The 23,472-nt window shown below is 39.3% G+C and overlaps 4 protein-coding genes across 4 annotated transcripts; 2 read left to right on the top strand and 2 right to left on the bottom strand.

Moving 5' to 3' along the window:
- The first annotated feature begins 564 nt into the window (after window positions 1-564).
- On the top strand, window positions 565-2,137 carry LOC146705609 (N-acetyllactosaminide beta-1,3-N-acetylglucosaminyltransferase 2). Its single transcript, XM_085465211.1, has one exon. The coding sequence runs from the start codon at window positions 594-596 to the stop codon at window positions 1,935-1,937; it is 1,344 nt and encodes a 447-aa protein (XP_085321337.1). The 5' UTR covers window positions 565-593; the 3' UTR covers window positions 1,938-2,137.
- Window positions 2,138-4,543: 2,406 nt separating this feature from the next.
- On the top strand, window positions 4,544-5,339 carry LOC146705610 (heat shock protein 30-like). Its single transcript, XM_085465212.1, has one exon. The coding sequence runs from the start codon at window positions 4,664-4,666 to the stop codon at window positions 5,306-5,308; it is 645 nt and encodes a 214-aa protein (XP_085321338.1). The 5' UTR covers window positions 4,544-4,663; the 3' UTR covers window positions 5,309-5,339.
- Window positions 5,340-6,547: 1,208 nt separating this feature from the next.
- LOC146705611 (heat shock protein 30-like) lies at window positions 6,548-7,448 on the bottom strand. Its single transcript, XM_085465213.1, has one exon. The coding sequence runs from the start codon at window positions 7,337-7,339 to the stop codon at window positions 6,701-6,703; it is 639 nt and encodes a 212-aa protein (XP_085321339.1). The 5' UTR covers window positions 7,340-7,448; the 3' UTR covers window positions 6,548-6,700.
- A 1,532-nt stretch (window positions 7,449-8,980) lies between these two features.
- LOC146705612 (heat shock protein 30-like) lies at window positions 8,981-9,771 on the bottom strand. Its single transcript, XM_085465214.1, has one exon. It carries the CDS (start codon window positions 9,660-9,662, stop codon window positions 9,018-9,020), a length of 645 nt encoding a protein of 214 aa, XP_085321340.1. The 5' UTR covers window positions 9,663-9,771; the 3' UTR covers window positions 8,981-9,017.
- Between the last annotated feature and the right edge of the window lie 13,701 nt (window positions 9,772-23,472).

Genomic DNA, 23,472 nt, shown 5'->3' on the forward strand with positions numbered 1-23,472 from the left:
TCCCACTCGCCATAACCAACGAAAGTTCCCTCGCTTGTAAGTACTTCTGTGTTTCCTCTCGTCCCTTGCCTAAACCTGTAAGAGTTTGACAGAATTGTAGGAAACACATGTAGCAGTTCTAACAAGTGTATTTTGTAGACTAAAAGATGCAGGCAAGTTTAGTCTATTCATCCATCCTTGGAATTAGATAGATAGATGTAGAATCAATAGGCCATTCTTTTCAAGTCAAATACAATATGGAAGCAGTAACTGATGAAAGAGGCAAATAATCCTTGTTGTTTCATAATACATTTTCCACATTGTTCCTACAGGGGCTGAGTACCTGTCGACAGGTAGGTATTAGATGATGTTGTGAATGTGTAGAGAAGAACAGATAATAAACCTCCCTGGACCATCACTAAGGAGACAAAAAACCTCCCTTGAGTTGATGGCAGTGTTTGCTATAAAACCTCTTATGAGACTCGTTCTGTTGTATAAATCTGTACAGTGAAGGCAGTGCCATTTTTCTTTCTCTGCTTTGCATTATTATCTTTAAAAGAAAGCCTCATGTTTTTCTGTGTGCAGGTGTGTGTCTGCTTTGTATACCACAGGCAATGGGAAAATGCTGCAAACGCAATGGGAGACTGCTGTGCTTGTGTCTGCTGCCTTGTATGATGACTGGCCATCTTTTAATTTATATTGGCATCTCCATATTCATCACCATCTCCTACGCTCCGCCAAAAATAACTATCCACTATATTGCTCCAGGGATTTCTGCTAATTCTTCAACTATGGCCTCCCATCCACTCGGGCCTTTCTGGAACCTTCGTTTGGAGGACAGTGCTCTGTGGAACCAGCTTCAGCATGCTTGGGACCGTGAGCACAATCCACTACTGATAGGAAACACAACTCGCATACAGAGGAAGCCCAAAGCTAAGTTTTTATCAGAGATTAACAATGAATGTATTTCTGACAACACATCATACAAGTGTTCAGTCCCTCACATGCAAGATATAAACAAGCTGCCAGAACAGATTAGGGCATTTATCAGGTCAATGTATTACAGGGAGTACCCCCTTCTTATCAACCAACCTGGTATGTGTAGGAAAGACAACAGTAGCTTTGATCTGGACTCTCCCATGCTCCTCATGGCTATCAAATCTCAAGTGGGAAACTTTGAAAATAGGCAGGCAATCCGTGAAACATGGGGACGCAGTGGTCTGGTGGAAGGGGAATCAAATAAAAAAGGTGGATTGGTGCGCACAGTCTTTCTTCTTGGAAGGCAGGACTCAGGTACAGGTCCACACCCAGACCTAAAAAATCTCCTGGAGCTAGAGAACCTGAAGTATGGGGATATTCTACTGTGGGACTTCAGAGATACTTTTTATAATTTGACCCTAAAGGACTTGCTGTTCTGGCAATGGTTCGAGCAGTACTGTCCCACTGCCATCTTTGTTTTCAAAGGAGACGATGACGTCTTTGTCAGAACAAATGCCCTTCTGGATTATCTGCACAAGAACGAGGAGGAACACAAACTACAGCTACTTTTAAAAAGGAAAACTGAGATGGATATGTTCATCGGGGACGTGATTACTAATGCAATGCCAAACCGTGAACCGTCCACAAAATACTACATACCAGAAAATTTCTACAAAGGAGTGTATCCACCCTATGCTGGTGGAGGAGGGGTGGTGTATTCTGGATCACTTGCATTACGTTTGAAAGAGGTGTCTGAGAGGGTCCACCTTTTCCCTATTGATGATGTGTATCTTGGAATGTGCCTGCACAGACTCGGGCTTTCTCCAACCCATCACCCGGGTTTTTTAACATTTGACCTCCCAGCAGGAGAAAGGGAAAATCCTTGTGCATACAGATCTGTTCTGCTTGTTCACAAACGGAGTCCCAAGGAGATGGTTACTTTGTGGAAAAAGCTCCGGAACCTGCCTGGTCAATGCTAAGGCTCATTTGCCATCCAAATAGGACTCAGTGAGTACAGGATGACTGCTACAACCACACTCACTGGCTTCATCTTCATATCAATCAGGCTTTGTCACATTACGTAAGGTCACATAATGGACATTTCCTGTGTGGAGTTAAAAACTGAATAGAAGACCAATCTACCTCAAAGAGGGTTTGTTAATAAGGCATCACAGATTAAGGGCATTCTGGCCCCTTATTCACCATTTGTATTTATTTACTCTTCTTTAACTTAAAGGTTTTATTTTCTTGACTATAGAAAATATTTTACCATTGTAAATGATGTAGATGTATTTATACAATGGCTGGTGAACATAGTTTTTTTTTTTTTCCCCTTTCTTAAATTTCTTGGCACTATTTTCTTCCCTTTAAGTCAGCAGTTTCTCTTAAAATGTTCTGATGTTTAACTTTCACTTCGAAACTGCAACACAGCTTGATTAAATGTATAATTTTCATGTGATGTCTTCTGTACCTCAAAAAAAGCAATGCTTGACTTTGAAAGGTGTGTATCTACATGGTTGTAATCCTTGAAAAAAACTTTGTCTTTTTTTTTATGTTCTCTGCTGCCAGAAAAATGGTTTTTTTAGTGTCAATCTATGATGCTAACTACTTCCAACTTCTTGTATTAAATCATAAAGCATAAAACAACGTCTTTCAAGTCATGAAAATCTGAAAATCACTGATAAAGTAAAATTATGCAGTTGTTATTCAAAACGCTATAAGTTGCCTTAAACATGGACAATGTTCATGGGTATATAGATGTTGTAACACTGGAGTTTGGTTGTGAATAAAAAAGATGAACTTTAGCATTTCTTGAAAGATAAAATACTCAGTAAGAGTTTAAGTGCATTAATAGACACATTATAAATCAGCAGCATGGCACAAACAGCAGAGATCACATTTAAGTAAATATTTCCGCACTTGCAGTCTGAAATGTTTATGGATAACTCTAGTGTTTGGTGCGCTAGTCTCTTCTTTCTTCTTGATTATATTAGTAGCCCATTCTTGTCTGGTCTCAGTTATTGATCTTAGTACTAATAGGCAGACAGTGGCTTCAGAGTAATGCATTTGGAGGAGTCCATCCAAAGAAAAGACAGGAAAGATTGTTAAGATGATGAATACTAAACACAAAATATATATTTTTTAAAACATTGTATAAAAACAAACACCCTAATTGTGTTTATGTGTACACATATACATTTATATGTGTTTATATGTGTGCTTTTGTTGAGATGATACTCAGATTAGATCTGACAATATTAGCTCATGATAGTTTAGACGGGCATCTAGTGTTGCAGTGACGCAAATGAAGGCAAGTTCCTGAAAACACAGGAGTGATGATTTAATGTTAGTAAGCCTGAGTAACAGCCCCACCCAGTGAAGCTCTGTGGTAGTGACCAGAAGGTTCCTGCTGAATTTTGACCTCTTTTAGTTATAAAAGAGGTCAAAAGACGATAAACAGTCCTATTTTTGAGAAAGAAGAATGACAGAAGGGATAAGTCAAGAGAACAGACACTTGAACATTGTTGCATCTCAACAATGCTGATAATTTATGATTCTGTGTGCTTTAGTATTTTTTATCTGATAATGAATAAATATCATAAAAGCTAAACTGTGTGTTTTAAGTCATTTTGTTAAAAAAATTGCCTTGCCTGAATGCATAGAGGTGACATTCCAGTGAATACATAATCGTTAATATAATTCTGAAATGACAGATGTTTTTTTCCTTGTTTTTTTTTATTTTTGTGTGTTCTTTGACCACAGTGGAGAATACTTCTATATTTATATATTAGTATTATTTTTAGTACTAGTATTTTAAGTGGAAATTGATCGCGCATAGGAAAAAAAGGCACAACGTTACAGACAATACATCCTTGATTATTTGTGTACATTGATGACAGTATATTTCAAGTAGTCCTGTAACCTTCTTTGTCAGGAAGAACATCTGTACATGAAGAAAAGAACCCTCATCAGCTCAGTAAAATCAAAAACTGTGTGATTAATTCTTAGAAGGTCAATATCAAGGTTGCTTTTGAATTTACAGATGTATGCTCAAGACGTTTATTAATGCAGCTTTCATGGAAAAACGTAGAATAAAAATATTTGTAAAACATAAATTTTGATGGAAGAGGAATAATAAACGCACTGTCTAGAATTTTTGGTACAGATTGTTTTAAATAAACTTTAAATAAAGTCAAATTGGGGAAACACTGTACACCAAATAATTACCTGTATTACAAAATCCAAACAAGATATTCAAAAATAAGTCTTTGATCCAACAGGAATAGTCAAGTGAAGTTTGTATTCCTGATGAACCGTCACTTGTGGTGATTTTTTGGGTATTGCAATTAAATGGAAATGCAAACCTATAATCTGAAGTAAAAGCTTATTACACATTTATATATTTTACATGTTTTTGTCACTGAGGCAGCCTATCAAATAGTTTCACAGAAAAGAAGTCAGACATGATGGATGAGCAATTGACGAGTGATGTCATTAGTCCAGTCAAACAGCGTCACCCAGTGGAGATCTCTGGCAGAGACCAGAAAATTCCTGAAGACTCTGGAACTCCTCCACTTAGTATATATAAACTGGGACAGTCTCACTGCTGAGACAGAAAGCAAGACAAGCAACACCAAGAAGACAACAGACACCTGAACAGTGTTTCATCTCACAAGAAGAGGACTCAACACTAAACCCACTGAAGATGCTGTGCTCTCATGGAGTCCAGTCTGCACTCAGTCCATTCATGGACTTCTACTGGCCTGTGCGCAGTCTGTGGCCAGAGATCAAGCCTCTCTTCTACCAGCAGGATCTCCTGCAGAGAAACCTACAGGAGCTGTGCAGCAGTCTGGAGCTGATGGATAAACTTCAACACAGGATCCTGGAGGAGACAGATCCTTTCCAAAGCAGCATGGCTGTGCAGCCAGTTGCCGTCCAGCTGGAGAAAGAGGGAGACAAGTTTGCTCTGATGCTGGACACTCGAGGCTTTTCCCCAGAGGAGCTGTCTGTCAGGCAGGTGGGCAGGAAGCTGAGAGTCAGTGGCAAGACAAAGAAGAAGCAGGAGGATGGGAAAGGCTCGTACTCTTACAGACTGCAGGAGTTCAGACAGGAGTTTGATCTGCCTGAAGGACTGAACCCTCAAACCATCACGTGCCACCTGTCTCCAGATGGGAAGCTCCACATCCAGGCAGCCAAAGCTCCGTGTGTTGAAGAGGCTGAGAGAGAGCTGACTATCAAGAGGAGCTCAGAGGACAAAGCACAGCAGAGTGTGTGTTCACAGGCAGAAGACAGCAGGACAGAGACACACAGCAGCACACAGGACAAACCTGAAAACATGGATATGAAATGATACCAATGTAAAATAAATGTTTTTTTTTAAATAATATTAATTTCTTTTTATATGTGTAATTGTGATTTATATCTGATGATAAATAAACATCACAAACACTGAATCATGTTGTGTGGGGTTTTTTTTCTATTTCATACATTAAAAAAATACAGCACATAAATGATAGAAAAAGAAAGTGATAAATAATATAATCTATTCCATCCATTCATGTTCTCCAGCTCCCAGCTGCCATAGGTGGCATACAGAGAATGAATGTCATCCATGTTCATATTATACAACTTACAATCAAGCATATGTTTGGACTGTGGGAGGAACATTGATTATCAAGAAAGATACTTCAAAGTAACCATGATGGTGGTGCAGTCGTTAGCACGGTCACTGCACTGTGGCCTTTTTTATTAATATCCATATAGGCTGTGTCACTTTAAAAAAAGACATGTAAAAATAGGATAATGTACATATAAAACAAGTAAAACATACGTTTTAACTTTGATTTCAGATTATAAACTAGCATTTGTTTTTATTGCAATAGCCATATATCTCAATTTGGAGAATCTTTTTATCAGGATTTCAGACTTCACTTCATTAATCCCAATGTACTAAAGTCTTTTTTTAATGTTTTGTTCAGATTTTCTAATGCAGGTAATTAATAGATGTATAGTATTTCCCTAATTTGAGATAAAATAAATACATCTGGCAAATAAAAGATTACACAAAAGTGTTTACTGTTTTAAGTTTTTAAAGACAAATGACCTGAACTCAAAATTGTTTCTGTTAGTATTTGTTTTATTGTTCCATTTTGCATGAATGGTGCAGTAAGTAATTTCTTCAACATGTATTGGTAAATTCAAAAGCAAGCTTGACCTTCTGTAAACTAATCACACAGTATCTGATTTTATTGAACTGATGATGGTTCTTTTCTTTAACATCGATACTCTTCATGACACAAAAGATGAACAGTTTAAAGTGTTAAATGAAACACTATCAAAATTGAATGAAAATAATCCATGTGGCATTGATGAAAGCTTTGTGCTTTTTTCTCTGCATAATCAAATTTCATTTTTGGTGATTTCTGTAAAATTAAAATAATACTAATGTATGAATAAGAAAAAAGTGGGGAAAAAACATCATTTCAGAATCATACTAACGATTATATGTTCACTGGCATGTCCATTCTATCCATTCAGGCAAGGCCTTTTTTTAAACATATGACTTAAGTAAAACACACAGGAAACAGAGTTCAGCTTTAAACATTTTTAATCGTCATTACATTAAAAAAACAAAAAAACAAAAACAAAAAACAAACCAAAAAAACCCCAAAACATATAGGACCATAAATTATCATTTGCATTGAAAAAAAAATTCTATTTTAAATTGACGTCATTTTAAATCTCATTCCATGTTTTCAGGTTTGTCCTGTGTGCTGCTGTGTGTCTCTGTCCTGCTGGCTTCTGCCTGTGAACACACACTCTGCTGTGCTTTGTCCTCTGAGCTCCTCTTGATAGTCAGCTCTCTCTCAGCCTCTTCAACACACGGAGCTTTGGCTGCCTGGATGTGGAGCTTCCCATCTGGAGACAGGTGGCAGGTGATGGCTTGATGGTTCAGTCCTTCAGGCAGATCAAACTCCTGTCTGAACTCCTGCAGTCTGTAAGAGTACGAGCCTTTCCCATCCTCCTGCTTCTTCTCTGTCTTGCCACTGACTCTCAGCTTCCTGCCCACCTGCCTGACAGACAGCTCCTCTGGGGAAAAGCCTTGAGTGTCCAGCATCAGAGCAAACTTGTCTCCCTCTTTCTCCAGCTGGACGGCAACTGGCTGCACAGCCATGCTGCTTTGGAAAGGATCTGTCTCCTCCAGGATCCTGTGTTGAAGTTTATCCATCAGCTCCAGACTGCTGCACAGCTCCTGTAGGTTTCTCTGCAGGAGATCCTGCTGGTAGAAGAGAGGCTTGATCTCTGGCCACAGACTGCGCACAGGCCAGTAGAAGTCCATGAATGGACTGAGTGCAGACTGGACTCCATGAGAGCACAGCATCTTCAGTGGGTTTAGTGTTGAGTCCTCTTCTTGTGAGATGAAACACTGTTCAGGTGTCTGTTGTCTTCTTGGTGTTGCTTGTCTTGCTTTCTGTCTCAGCAGTGAGACTGTCCCAGTTTATATATACTAAGTGGAGGAGTTCCAGAGTCTTCGGGAACTTTCCTGCATTTGCCACAGATCTCCACTGGGTGGAGCTGTTTCCCAGGAACAGAACCTCACTTTTGCTGCTGGAAAAACTTAAATCCCCATCCATGACTTGAAATATGTACTATTTTTCCCCCAAATTTTCATTTGCTTTGACTGAGAAGAAAAACTATATCTACTAAACAAATATCTGATTCATGCTGATGAAAGACGAGCAGGAAATTGACCTCTTCTTCCTCAGCCCTCAACCTGCTCTCACCAAGACTGAAAAATACAAAAAATAAAATAAAGAACAAAACTCCGCATTACTTGAGAAGTATAATATAATACAATATTTACTGGAATATCCATTCTAACCATATATGCAGTGAATTTGTTTTTAACAAGTCCATTGATTTAAATACGAATTTAAATGCAAACATCGGAGGTAAGCCTTAGATGTACACCATTTCCCCAGAAGGGGTCCAGAATCTTCAGGAATGTTCTGGTCTTTGCCACAGATCTCCACTGGGTGGCGCTGTTTCACAGAACTTCTGACGTCACTTGTGAACTGAATGCACTTCATGTCTGATGTGAAAAGCTATTTGTCTACTGATCAAAAAATGTTTGGGTTCATGCTGATATTTTTTAAACACTAGTTCAAATCAATTTTATAATCCAAAACATATTATTAAAATCAAATAACATAAACTCCAAATTCTAAGAATGTGTAGAGAAACAGGTGAACATGTTTCAACATATAGCCATTACCACATATATCCACTAGGATGGGTTGTTTCTCAAGAGTGCCGAGTTCACTTAATAATTCTTAATAAGAATATGTTTTTGCAAATGTGTTTTGCTAACTTCAAATAGCATGATGTTAGTAATTATCACATGTGCAGTATATAATTGTTGTTAAATTATATGGTGAAATAGTCTGGCTTGTAAAATATTTGCTCAATTTATCAATACTTGGTACATTCTTCATGTTTGTTTGAAGGCTGTAACTTTCATTTGTTTAATAGATTACTGGAAATTGAAAAGCAACACACACACACAGAACTTGTGGAAACTAATTGCGCAGTATTTGATTTTTCTTACTTGTGAACTGAATGTTCTGTTGTTCACTTTGACATCGAGTGTTGTCACATTTTTGGAACAGACAATAAGATTGCATGAACTACTCTGAAACCACCTGGTCTATGAAGTGTTAACTCAGATAAAGCCAGGAGCTCATTCATCAAACCCAGATGGTGTTGAATTAAACAACAGTTTTCAGTCTGAACTACCAAATTCAATTTGTCCTCATTTGTTTCTATTTTTAAAAGCCATAAAGTTTAGAATTTTAGAGCTGGAGAACTTGGATGCATGGATCACAGGACCTCAATAAAACTCCTTCTATCCTCCTCTGTGCTTTTTTTCTTTCTTTCTTTTTAATGTAGGACTTAGAAAGAAAGACACAGAAAACATAGTTAAGCTTTGATAACATTTATTTCTCAACACATGAAAACTGAATGAATATCAATACAAAAACATTTATTTTACATTGGTATCATTTCATATCCATGTTTTCAGGTTTGTCCTGTGTGCTGCTGTGTGTCTCTGTCCTGCTGTCTTCTGCCTGTGAACACACACTCTGCTGTGCTTTGTCCTCTGAGCTCCTCTTGATAGTCAGCTCTCTCTCAGCCTCTTCAACACACGGAGCTTTGGCTGCCTGGATGTGGAGCTTCCCATCTGGAGACAGGTGGCACGTGATGGTTTGAGGGTTCAGTCCTTCAGGCAGATCAAACTCCTGTCTGAACTCCTGCAGTCTGTAAGAGTACGAGCCTTTCCCATCCTCCTGCTTCTTCTCTGTCTTGCCACTGACTCTCAGCTTCCTGCCCACCTGCCTGACAGACAGCTCCTCTGGGGAAAAGCCTTGAGTGTCCAGCATCAGAGCAAACTTGTCTCCCTCTTTCTCCAGCTGGACGGTAACTGGCTGCACAGCCATGCTGCTTTGGAAAGGATCTGTCTCCTCCAGGATCCTGTGTTGAAGTTTATCCATCAGCTCCAGACTGCTGCACAGCTCCTGTAGGTTTCTCTGCAGGAGATCCTGCTGGTAGAAGAGAGGCTTGATCTCTGGCCACAGACTGCGCACAGGCCAGTAGAAGTCCATGAATGGACTGAGTGCAGACTGGACTCCATGAGAGCACAGCATCTTCAGTGGGTTTAGTGTTGAGTCCTCTTCTTGTGAGATGAAACACTGTTCAGGTGTCTGTTGTCTTCTTGGTGTTGCTTGTCTTGCTTTCTGTCTCAGCAGTGAGACTGTCCCAGTTTATATATACTAAGTGGAGGAGTTCCAGAGTCTTCAGGAATGTTCTGGTCTTTGCCACAGATCTCCACTGGGTGGAGCTGTTTTACAGGATTTATGACATCACTTCTTTTCTGTGAAACTATTTGATTACCGCATGTATTTACTAATGTCCATATAGGCTGCCTCAGTGACAAAAACATGTAAAATATATAAATGTGTAATAAGCGTAAATGCTACATATTTCAGATCTGACATCAAGTTTTTATTGTTTACTTTGATTAAGTAAATATTCAGTTACATTATTTAAATTTTTGTTCAAATGTGATATTTAAAAAAAACACAACCAGAAATCCAAAATCCAAGAACGCCTACATACTCTTTCACGGTAATTGCAGAACATAGTGCAGTTTGATGCATTTATCACATATAACCAATTTGTGGGGCTTTTTCTCAAGAATACTGACTTCAGTTAATGTTCAATGTAGGATCAGAACTGTAAATCTTTAACATACTTTATTAAATTGCTACAGTTGGCTGTTGATAATTATCAGATTTAAAGTATTTATTTATTTATTTATTTTCAGTCTCAGCTCAAATGATCTGACTTGTAAAATGATTGCGTGTATTAGCCGATACTTATTTTGTTCTTCATGTTTCTTTGAATTCTGTAGCACTGCATTTGTAAAATAGGCTGCTGGATATTAAAAAGCACAGCTCACATAGACCTTGTGGAAACTAAATGCACAGTTTTAAATTTTTTTTAACACCTGAGCTGATAAACGTTTTCTTGTTCACTTTGACATGCAGAGCTGTCATTTGTTGGGAACCAACACAAAATTAAAACTACCCACATGGAGTTAAATATTAAGTGGGTTTTTTTTGGTCTGCACAATCAAATCCCATTTTTATTAATTTCTCCAGATTAAATATGTCTGCTTTTTTCTTTAAAGAAACAACAATAATGTTTCTACAAGAATATGAATGTCAGACAAAGCCAAAATTAAAAGTAAAGAAAAAAATCAATTGAAATCATTTAATCTGTTCATTACTGTAAGACTGAATAAATATGTGTATCTTTAAATCTGTCAGACAAAAGTGTGTTTATCTTGAAGACCAAATGAGCAATGAAATAATAATCATTTCTGAAATATCCCCTTAATTTAATTTAGCATCATGAGTAAATACTCAGAATGAATTTGTTCATTTCCATTAAATTGCTAAAGTGAAGTTGAGATTATATATCCATCACACAGCTTTTGTGTCTGCCGACAGCATACTCCAGCAAAAGAAGGACTTGTTTGCCTGAACAGGTTTACAGTCAGTCGAAGAGCCAACACAGAGAAAGACAGAAGATCACTCAAGTACACAGTCATACCTTTGTCAAATTTAGAATCGCCAGTAAAGTTAACTTGCATGTTGTTGTACTGCAGGAGGAAGCAGCTGAACAGATCCGACATAGATTCAGTGAGAAACTACACACATAAAGTCCTGAACCAGCCAGCTGTAGATTCGCTGTTGCTGTGAGGCCAGAGTGAAGAAACTGTGCTAAGTACTGCACCATCATCATGGATACTTTGAAGTATCTTTCTTGGTAATCAGGCTTCCTCCCACAGTCCAAACATATGCTTTCTTTATAGATTGCATAATGTGAACATGAATGACATTCATTCTCTCAGCATTCATCTCAGCTCCCTGTGAAAGACTGGGAACTCTTCCAGGGTTTCACAGGACTTCTGACATCACTCATATGATTTCTTCATTACAAGTTTTTACCAGTGATCATAAGAGACTACAAAACTACCAAGCTTAGATTTGAGGGAAGCAATATTCAGTTATGGTGCGAAAGTTAAACTCAATTTTTAGTGGAAATCATTTAATACAGACCAGACTTTTTTTTTTTTGAAAGTCTATGAAGAAAGTATGAAACACCTCGTCTATACATAGGGCCTTTTTATTATTCTTCCAACAGTAATTTGAGGTTTCATCCACTAGATGGCAGGATCTCCTTCCTCATACATGTACTCCCAAAACTTTTGAAATACCTCTGAAATATGTCTTCTATTATACCATATTTGGTATTAAATACTAAGCATAAATACATAAATAAATTAATTTTCCTTGTTATTTTTCAAGTTGTTTGCAGACCTGCTTTGTGATTTCCTGCCTTTTAATTTGCATTTTCCTTTTGTTAAAATAATACTTTCCTACTAGTGGTTTTACAGTTTTATGATTAGAAATGAATAACACAACCATGTGATGTAATGATACACATATAATTGTAACATACTGACTCTAGACTACACAATCCAAGATGTACTCCATGTTTTTTCCAAAGGGTAATTAACATTAAAGCCCTCATCTGGATGTATACTTCTGCACATAGAAACAAATTAACAACTGTTTATGCGTCAAACTAAACAATCACACCAACCAAAATATGTAAAGATATATTTTTAATCAATTAATTATTGTCATGCCTTGTAATATGTTGCAACTGATAATTTACAGCACTGAATGTTATTTTTGTCAGATTTTCTAATAGCAGTTTATACCTCTCATCTATCCTTACTTATTTTACCTTTCCTAAGAGTATAGAACAAAGACTAATATGATGATGATGCAGAGAAGTAGGGCAGAAACAGCATGGAGCCAGGTTTTAAACCCACAGTCTTTTCAACATTTACTGTGTCTCTCAAGAAAACAAGACGGATGATGAAACCTCGACTGGCAAATACAGCAGTTTGCTGCTCGGGGATATTGTGTCATGGTTGGTGTCAATATTTTTGACAGATAAAGAGAATATATGATTTTTTGGAGTGGGAAAGATACTTTTTCTTTTTCTTTTTTGTCAAGCATTCACCTTTGGATGAACTCTCAAAAGTGGAGGCAGGATAGAAGTGAGGAGGAGGTGGAGAAGAATGAAAAGTAACAAAAATAGAGGAAGGATGAGGAGGAGGAAGAGGAGGAGAAAGCAAGGCTCCGCTCCAAGTAAATCATCTGCATTGTTCTCCTAATGCTTCTTATAGGCACCGACACCCACATATCCTGAAAGTGTCGGGACAGCGCCGCACACACAAAGAGAATCCCAGGCACAAATTCACACTTCCTTGTTACTGTCTTAGTTTGTCCCTCACGGAGATGGTTTTTAATGCACCATAATCCCCCTCGTTCCCTTGAACACATAAAAGACATATCCTTCTATCTGTGTAAGTGGCTCTGACGGCCACCAGCTCATCATGAACACACATGCACACACAAGCGCACACGGCCGCCAGCTCATCAACATGCAGTTATTCCTTTGGTGCGGGATCGCAGGCTGTTAATTGGCTGCCAAGCAGAATGTGTGTGTTTTTGTGTGTGTATGTGTGTTTGTGTCTGTACTGCAGAGCTGGGGTTGCTTAGAAATTCCCGTCACGTCCGGGAGCCTCGATTAAGACGTTGCTCCAGTTTCGAACAGACAGACATGTGGGGAGGAGGGGAAAGAGGTAGAGAGGGGTAGAGGATGCAGCAGGGGGGAGAAAGATGAGAGAACTCCAGAGGAGTGGGAAGAGAGAAAGAGAGGTGATGAGGCGGGACTCGGCAAAGAACAAAAAAAAAAGAAAAAGGAAGGAGAAGTGAGAGTGAGAGAGAAGAAGTGAAATACTGCAGTGGTCCTGTGTGTGAGACCTAGAGCAGATAACATACACTCTACTGCCTGTCTTATCACTGTGATAGAGTTGCAAAGTAGAAGACAGTATTTTAGGTATGTGCTGTAGAGTTCCAGCAGTGGGAGTCCTGTTCATCTCCTGCAGATACATTGTTAGGTGACTGGCTCACATAGAACTGACAGTCTCCTGGATTAAACAGCAGTGCAACTGTGCTCAAAAAAGGGGGAAAAAAAATCTGTTTCCACGATGAAAAAGTGACACATACAAGGACATAAGTCAAGCAAGACTGAAAAGGCTCATTTCAGTCAGAAAAAGTAATTCACTTAGTCTCTGTTAGCAGATGAAGTTGTGTTAAGTGCTCTTTACTGAGAGGAACCTACAGATATCTGATAAAACATTTAGCAGTTTAAATTAGCTCGCTTTCAGAGTCCGGATCACTTCTGGGTGATGATGACTCTATTACAAAATTGAACTTAGTACGTTTTGCCTTACAGTTCTGTTTGAATGTCATTGTGGAGCGCAAAAACTCAAATGTTTGTTCAATAGCTGGTATCAAAGCTAAGGCTGGTGACCATGCATAGAATATACAGTGGGGCAAAAAAGTATTTAGTCAGCCACCGATTGTGCAAGTTCCCCCACTTAAAATGTTGACAGAGGTCAGTAATTTGCACCAGAGGTACACTTCAACTGTGAGAGACAGAATGTGAAAAAAAAATCCATGAATCCACATGGTAGGATTTGTAAAGAATTTATTCGTAAATCAGGGTGGAAAATAAGTATTTGGTCAATAACAAAAATACAACTCAGTACTTTGTAACATAACCTTTGTTGGCAATAACAGAGGTCAAACATTTACTATAGGTCTTTACCAGGTTTGCACACACAGTAGCTGGTATTTTGGCCCATTCCTCCATGCAGATCTTCTCGAGAGCAGTGATGTTTTGGGGCTGTCGCCGAGCAACACGGACTTTCAACTCCCGCCACAGATTTTCTATGGGGTTGAGGTCTGGAGACTGGCTAGGCCACTCCAGGACTTTCAAATGCTTCTTACGGAGCCACTCCTTTGTTGCCCGGGCGGTGTGTTTTGGATCATTGTCATGTTGGAAGACCCAGCCTGGTTTCATCTTCAAAGTTCTCACTGATGGAAGGAGGTTTTGGCTCAAAATCTCACGATACATGGCCCCATTCATTCTGTCCTTAACACGGATCAGTCGTCCTGTCCCCTTGGCAGAAAAACAGCCCCATAGCATGATGTTTCCACCCCCATGCTTCACAGTAGGTATGGTGTTCTTGGGATGCAACTCAGTATTCTTCTTCCTCCAAACACGACGAGTTGAGTTTATACCAAAAAGTTCTACTTTGGTTTCATCTGACCACATGACATTCTCCCAATCCTCTGCTGTATCATCCATGTGCTCTCTGGCAAACTTCAGACGGGCCTGGACATGCACTGGCTTCAGCAGCGGAACACGTCTGGCACTGCGGGATTTGATTCCCTGCCGTTGTAGTGTGTTACTGATGGTGACCTTTGTTACTTTGGTCCCAGCTCTCTGCAGGTCATTCACCAGGTCCCCCCGTGTGGTCCTGGGATCTTTGCTCACCGTTCTCATGATCATTTTGACCCCACGGGATGAGATCTTGCGTGGAGCCCCAGATCGAGGGAGATTATCAGTGGTCTTGTATGTCTTCCATTTTCTGATGATTGCTCCCACAGTTGATTTTTTCACACCAAGCTGCTTGCCTATTGTAGATTCACTCTTCCCAGTCTGGTGCAGGTCTACAATACTTTTCCTGGTGTCCTTCGAAAGCTCTTTGGTCATGGCCATGGCGGAGTTTGGAGTCTGACTGTTTGAGGCTGTGGACAGGTGTCTTTTATACAGATGATGAGTTCAAACAGGTGCCATTCATACAGGTAACGAGTGGGGGACAGAAAAGCTTCTTACAGAAGACGTTACAGGTCTGTGAGAGCCAGAGATTTTCCTTGTTTGAGGTGACCAAATACTTATTTTCCACCCTAATTTACGAATAAATTCTTTACAAATCCTACTATGTGGATTCATGGATTTTTTTTCACATTCTGTCTCTCACAGTTGAAGTGTACCTCTGGTGCAAATTACTGACCTCTGTCATCATTTTAAGTGGGGGAACTTGCACAATCGGTGGCTGACTAAATACTTTTTTGCCCCACTGTATATATAGTCATGTACAGATATGTTTAGTGCTGGGTGATATGGAAAAAATATTTATCACGATATGAATTATTTTATGTCACGATAACAATATATATCACGATATACCACCTGACCTGTGGGCATCTGGAAAGTATGCAGTCTGTAAACAGCGAGCACAGAGGGTGCTGTCTTTGTTAATGAAAGGGATGGTTACGCTCATGTAGGGCTGTGTATCTCTGCTCGTCCATAGGTCAGTCATCAAGGCATAATGCACGACACTGCAAACATCCTTCTCTACTTTGGCCCGGCATGCATCATATAAGCGAGGCAACTCAACTTTACTGAAGTGCTTACGACCGGGCATAACGTACCACGGATCAAAGACTTTGATGAGGTCACGAAAGCTGTCCTTCTCAACTACATAAACAGGAACCATGCCTTTACAAATGTAACGCGAGATGGCTCCTGTGATTTGTTTATGGCGCTGGAACGTTTTCTCATACGGCGTATCTTGTGCGAAAGACTGCTGTATCTTCAGCTGGCTATAGTTTTTCTTTTCCCAACTTGCTCCCATCGTTCCACAACTTGGTTTAGCTCGGATTTTCTGGATTCTTGAGTTTTCTTCTTCGTGGACCTTCTGTAGGTGATAGAAGAGATTTGTTGTGCTGCCATTGGGTGCAGGAATAGTTTTATAGCATAGCTTGCAAATGGGCGTCTTCTTTTTTTTTTTTTTTTCTTTTTATCGGCCTCGATACCACATTTTCTTTTTTCTTTTTTTTTGTGTCCCGTTTGGATCTTTAGCCATCAGAACTGTTGTCAAATGGGCGTCTTCTGCTACGTGTTGGTGCTGTTGAACCCAAAATGTAACCAAATCACAGACGTACCCCCTCTTTTTTCGGTAAAAGTGCTTCTTCTTGGGCTGCCTGTGTAGCTGTCTCTTCCTGTTGCATGTCCAGGCATGAAACTGCAACCTGTCGCACGTCCATCGTTTTGAGTTACCGTAAAGCATGCACATAAAGCAGCACCATGTCGCAAAACCACAAGACGGAGTTTCTTTGCAAAAAATATCTTTTTTTTAACTTTATTTTCTCTTGCATAAAGTTAAGAGTATGTATAGTGAGAAGACAACACTAATATATCTGCCACAGGCTGTTTAATGATATATTTTATGTAATAATTTATAAAATTAGGTTAGAAACGGTAGAAGACAAATGGCATGATAGACACTTTTCTATCGTCCACACGATATATATCGTCATATCGCCCAGCACTAGATATTTTTATGAAGATTCGTACAACAGTGGTATCTTTATCATGATGTCAGGTCACAGTTCATCAGCTAAAGCAAAGCAACCAAAACATTGCTTTCAAAACAAATGCTCGATTATTTCTGAAAGAAAATCTGGAATTCGGAGTGCACAGAAATAGTTTCAGAGCCAAGTGAGTGACAGAGAGAGAAGATTAGGTGAAAAGGGAAATAAGAAAAAAAAACAAATACACAAGAAGCCCAAGATTACTAAAAGATATGCTCAGATGCAGAAAGAAGAGAAAGAGCAGGCTGCCCATTATAGATTATAAATGGGCAGATAGATTATAAACTTTTACGACGCTCTAATAAATCCTTGAGAGACTATTGGATGAATCTATGTCACACATATGTACTGAGTCAGTCAGCACATACTGTAACAACACATACACAACACAAGATTTTACTAGACATACCCTGTTATGTAATCATGCCAAAGAGAGAGAGAGAGAGAGAAACAGAAAGAGGCACTAATCAGACACCACACACTTCTCACAGCTGTCTGTCAGACGCTGACAGGGGCCATGTTGCTCTTTCCAAGCTGTGACATCCAAATGGCTTGTTTTGTTTTTACGTTGACATGTTGCCATTCTTTATTATTCATGCAGTCAGATGGTGGCAGTAGACCACAACGGCTCAGATGCTTTAAAACAGACAAAGCTTTATGTATGATGAGGCTGAGCTGATGAACAGTACGTAAGATCAATTGCCCAAGTTTCCAGTTCCAAAAGGAAAGACACTAACACTGACTCTTATCAAGTAAACCCAGAGAAATCAGATTCTTCTTACTTAATTCATATTCAATTCTATCTTGCCAACTAGCCTCGCTGATTACCTTTTTAAAGATTTCCCCCTAACAGAGAACAGGGGTTAAGGGCCGTTGTCCTTCTCTGCTGGTGACCTTGATCCTCTCATTTTTTTTTCTATTTGAAAAATAAAATTGACTGCTGCCCTCTCTCTGTGAGGGTGTGTGTATGTGAAGAACTGCAGCCCAAGTGATCTTAACATGCTACCGTGTTTGTTTGATGGAGGATAATTAAATAGGCAATAGAACCCAGCCTGCTCTAATCGCTATCGATTCATTTGCAGCACTCAGACACACAGAAACACACACACTCGGCCAATACCCCAAAGCCTCAGGTCTCTACAAGTAGATGTCTGATACTCCCACATCAGCTATCAGCAGCCTTTCATGTTTCAATGGGCTTATTTAACCTAATCCATATTAGCCTTCATCCTCAGCCCTGTAGTGGGCCAAATCTATACATAACCCTTTAAGGAAAAAGGATTTGTCTGATGAACAAATGACCCTGCAAAAGAGCCATGCTCAGTCCCAAGCATTCTCCATTCTTGAAATCCAGAAATTTAAAGCAAAACCAGACCCCAACGATGTGATCGACACAGAAGATGCGGAAGTTTTATTATTGATAAAATGCTCTCAAATTCCCATTCTCACCCAGTCTGCTTGTGTGGCAGCAAACATTGTCATTGTTAATCCCCAATAATAGAATAGCTGGGATACATTGCAAAGTGTCAATAAAAACAGAAGGCAGAATGTCATGTTGACCCAGCTTTCTGTTTTTCATGCTTTGGTGTTTTTCTAGATTATGATTTATCAGTGATACTGTTTTGATTATGATGATTATTTAGTAGACTTTGGTCAGTGTCAAGTCTGTCTCTCTCTGTCTAGTCTGTGTCTTAGTAAAGTGTGTTTTGTTTCCTGTTTTACTTTGAAGGTTCTTGTTCCCGTCTGATGTCAGTGTTCCGGCTTTGCTCTCCCTGTCTCGTTAGGTCTTATTTCTCCCAGCTGTGTCCCCCTTCTGTCTCTAATTCCTTGATGACTCCCTCAGTGTATTTAAGCCCAGTGTGTCTTTGTGTCAGCGTTGCGTCGTTAATGTCTGTTCACCCTCAACAAGCTGTGTGTGTTTTGTCTCCAGTGCCAGTTCAGTATTTCTGCTACAGTGTTTTAGTCCACCAGCGTTTTTGTTTGTCTTTTGGTGAGTTTAGTTTAGTAAGAGGTTTTCCCAGCAATAAAGCTGCGCTTTAAGTTGTACTTCTGTGTCTGAGTCCTGCATTTTGGATCCACCACTCCTGCTTCCCTGCCTGCCACACAGCCATCCATGACACAGAATGTCTCAAAAGGTTGGGACATGGTCACCTTATTTTAGCAACAGAGTGTAAACCTCTGGGAACTGAGGAAACCAGTTGCTAATGTTGTCCTGTTCTTTTGGTGCCCCATCCCAGCATTTTTGAGACTTGATGCTGCCATTAAATTCAGATCAAGGTTTCATACAGAAATTAATTTCCTTTTTTCATTTCTCTCTGATGATAAAGTGCCTGTTGTGTTTGCCTTTTCAAAGTGCATCATTTAATTTAACACGAGTGTCATAAACCACAACGTGGTTCTTTGCTCCATACAAGCCTTTGTTCTCTACATGTGTGTGCCTTTGTTCTCCATAATGTGTTTTGTTTGTTCGTATCTGTATGACAATGATTAGCGTTGATGGATGATAGTGACCTAATAATTGTGACAAGGACACAACATTAACATTGAAGCTGGAACAATGGTAGTGCAGCTGTGTGGCCACTGCATTATTCAGACAGGATGGCTAACGGAGAAAGAAGGGGAAGGGGAGAAGATGGGAAGTAGGAACAAGAGGAGACAGGAAGGAAGGATGAGAGGAGAAGGAGGGAATGGGAGCAGGGCTAGGTGTGCAGCAATTTAGATATGAAAATAGACTGGTGGAAGGAAGGAGCATAGATACATATAGCTTGTGATAGGGCTAACAGATATTTAAGACCTCAACCAACAAAAAGAAAGGATATGGAATTGTCTCTGACGACTGTCTATAGTCAAACATCCATCCATTTTCTAACCCTTACCTAGGTCTTGGCCACATGGGACAGCAGTCTAAGCAGAGATGTCCAATGTCATGTGTACAATTTTATTCAACATACATTCATTTTTTAACCGCTTAACCAAAGTCACAGAGGAGCAGGAGCATTTCCCAGCCAATCACCAGTCCATTACTGGGCCAAGACAGAGAGACAGCCAACCATTCAATGTCACGGTCACAAAGGACAGTTTCCAAATGACGAGTGAGGCAACAATGCTAACCACTTCAACAACTGTCTTAGATACTAGATACTGCTGCAAATATACCACCATTGCTAAGGCCGACAATGAAACAAAATATAATAATAATGTTCATTGTGACCAAAACTCTATCAGTACACACAAGCCCCCACCAGCCCCACCTACACACACAAACTCATTCCTCACAACCCCTCACCCTCTCTCTCATAACAACTAAAACCACAGGGACACCTAGATAAAGCCCCTCTTTGGCACAGTACTGATGGTATCACTGGTGTCTTTTAACAAGATATAAGACAAACAGGACCCAGAGGAATGGTTTATTGATCCTAACACAGTATCTGTTCACTCCATCTCCATCATAATTTAGAACAAATATAAAACATATCATCTACTTCATCTCCATGTTGATCAAATTTGATTACCAGTTTAGTCTGTAACACATCATGTTAGAAGGTGTTTGGTCACTGAGATCAATGGGGTTCAGTATTGCAGTTCCTGTCTTTGGTCCTATCATGGTCTATTTTGGGTTTAGCTATATGTTAAATTTTTTGGTCTGTCTTGCCTTTGGTGTCAGTGAGCTGATAAAATATGGATGGTTTGGACTTTTCACCTTTCCGATTTTTATTCCTTGTATAAATCAAAGGAAAATGGAGCCTTTTATGGCTGGAGCTCATCCATGTTTGATGTGCAGCCAGGAGGGAGACCTAGATAATAGAAGCTATCAGAGACATACAGCGCTCTGCGTGTGTGCATGCATGGATGAGTATCTTTCCTCTTTCGGATTCTCTTCTATTCTGAGGCATTAATGGACTCGAACGCATAGACTTCCAGATGTTCTGACATAGAGATTAATTGGTTTTCATACACATGCACAAACATGCACACAATATGTGTTTTTAATAACTGTATTTAAAATGTGACAGTAGTAACATTCAACAACGTGGCGTGGAATCTGCCACGGCGGCAGATGAGGTCAAGCAGCCAGGAAGTTGGGATTCTCGTATTTCAGTTCAAGCTGTTAAACCTCACGAAGACATTTGAATTGTGTGCCCAGAAAGCGCCCCCCCCATTAAAGCTTATAAATCATTCAGTCATTACTTATCTATTCATACAAATTCAGCCATTCAAAGTAATTCAAACAGTCATTGATTTTTCTGCCAGGGATACTACAAAATAAGAGGAAATTACCTTGAGCAAAGTGATCAAAGCAGCACAGCGATGAGCGATTCATCAGCAGCTGTGGATAATAACTAATCGTCTGCAGGGACTGATCTCATAGAAACTTCACTCTTATCTCTGCTTCTGCATTTTGTCATTGCTCTTGGCTAGCACTTGCTGTGTGAGAAAATCAATAGTCATTTTAGAAACATGACTTAATAATGACTTATTGCACACTGTAGTGAGCAGTAGTTGAATTAAGGTCAAAGACTGAACAAGCACTTCTTTTAGATTTATGCTCATATGTAACTTGTACTAGCCATTATTCTTGGAAACTGAAGAAAACCTTTGTTTCAAACATGCTCGCTGTTAACCTTTTCAAATTCTTTGGAAATTTGTTAAAAATATAGTTAAAGAAGATAAAGTAATCATGTTTAAGCACCTGGAATGGCAAACTAGCTGAGACTGACTCCTGAATCCATGGTTGGAATGACTGGCTCTGTGTCAGTCAAGATGAGCACAACAATGCAATATACACTCACCAGCCACTTCAGAGAAAGTGTGCCTTGTTGATGACCGAGATCAGAGGAGAATGTCCAGAATACTTCTAAACTCTAACTACAGCAACAGTAACTCAAATAAACAGTTGTTACAATCAAGAGCATCTCTGAATGCAAAACCCCAGGAGGTCCAAACAATTATTAGCAAGATGTACCTAATAAAGTGTACAGTGAGTGTAAACAGTAAGCATGTGGCAGTAAAAATAAGGACAATCGTTTTTTTGTTTGTTTTCTTTGTAATCATTATTTGTATTGGATGAAGTAACGTCAATTCCATCTTAAATTTTAAGATGAAATACAAACCTCTACCTAAGGTGGTTCAAGTGAAAACCTTTGGATGGTTCAATTTATCTACCTATCCATTCTTCCATCCACTACAGTGTGCCACACTGCACTGCTGGTGTTATCTACATGTTTTTAATGGAAATTTAACGGCAATTGAAGTGAACGTACCCCACCCATCAAATTCACTGTATGAGCATTAAAGAGACAGGATTGGAAAGAGAGCAAATTCATTAGACATATATGACGCGACTGATACACAAATGTGCAGTTATTGCACTTTATTGATAATCTCTATATACAAAAATCATGCATGCCCTGATTACAACAGGAAGGAACTGCCTTACACTGTTTAGTGAAAAATTCTCATGATATTCCAATTAAACTGTTAGGCTAACTGTAGTCCCTAGATCAACTAATCAGGCAAGAGAAACTGACAAAATAATAACAGATCCATTCATCTCTTTAAGTTTTTTATTAAATCAGTGCTTGCAAAATTGTGATGGATGCAGTCATACAGATCAACTTAACTTAACTCTACTGTTATTACAGTAAAAAAGAAAGTGACTAAGGTCATTTACATGGAAAATGTATGGCAAGCAGACGCTGTGGAGGATAATTCCCTTCCAGCTCTCAGCAGGTAATGTCAAAATAATTATCAGACGAGACAGCTCAGTAGGCAGGCAGCACCTCTTCATTATAGAGTAAGGTTGAGGAGGCTAACGACCTCCAAATGTAGTAGTATACACTATACAAGGTCCAACATGTAACTTTCTAAATCTTTTTCATTTTTAATCCTCATTTTTAATGTTTTTTTTAAATACACCTCTCTTACATGACTAACTCACCAAATAATGTGGACCAGAATGGGATGAGGGTGAGAAGAAAAAGAATAGCACATGGGAATGTACAGTCATGGTGAAAAGAAAGTACACCCTTGGTCAGTTCTTGGGTCTTAGAAAATAAAATAAATTTGGTCTGACATGAACAACAACGCATTGCATATTACACGCTGTATTTATATGTTTAAAAAACCAAATAAATTTTGGTATACAGAGGAGTTCATGGTTGACTGCAAGGTGCTCAGTTGACAGCAAAACCAGCCCAACTCATTACAACTCCATCACTGCGTTTGACAGTTGGTATGAGGTGTTTGTGCTGATATGCTGTGTTTGGTTTCCACCAAACATGACACTAATTATTGTGATGAGTCATTTGGACCACGTTTGGTTCAAATGACAAATGAGAACTCTTGTGGTTGGGTCATATACAATTTTGCAAAGCTAGCCATGCTGTTATGGGGTTTTTTAGAGAGAGGAGGCACACCTTTCCAACAAGCCATACTTGTTCAGTCTTTTGCTAATTGTATACGGTCATGAACTTTAAAATCTAACATCCCAACTGAGGCCTGTAGAATCTGGGATGCAGCTCTTGGTTTTGTTTTGCTTTGTTTTTTTTAAGCATAAACACGATCTGTCTTTGGGGTGAAT

The sequence above is a fragment of the Copadichromis virginalis genome, linkage group LG7 (assembly GCF_057382275.1).
Source record: "Copadichromis virginalis isolate Kocher_CV1m ecotype Utaka linkage group LG7, C_Virginalis_male_GT1.1, whole genome shotgun sequence".
Lineage (NCBI taxonomy): Eukaryota > Metazoa > Chordata > Actinopteri > Cichliformes > Cichlidae > Copadichromis > Copadichromis virginalis.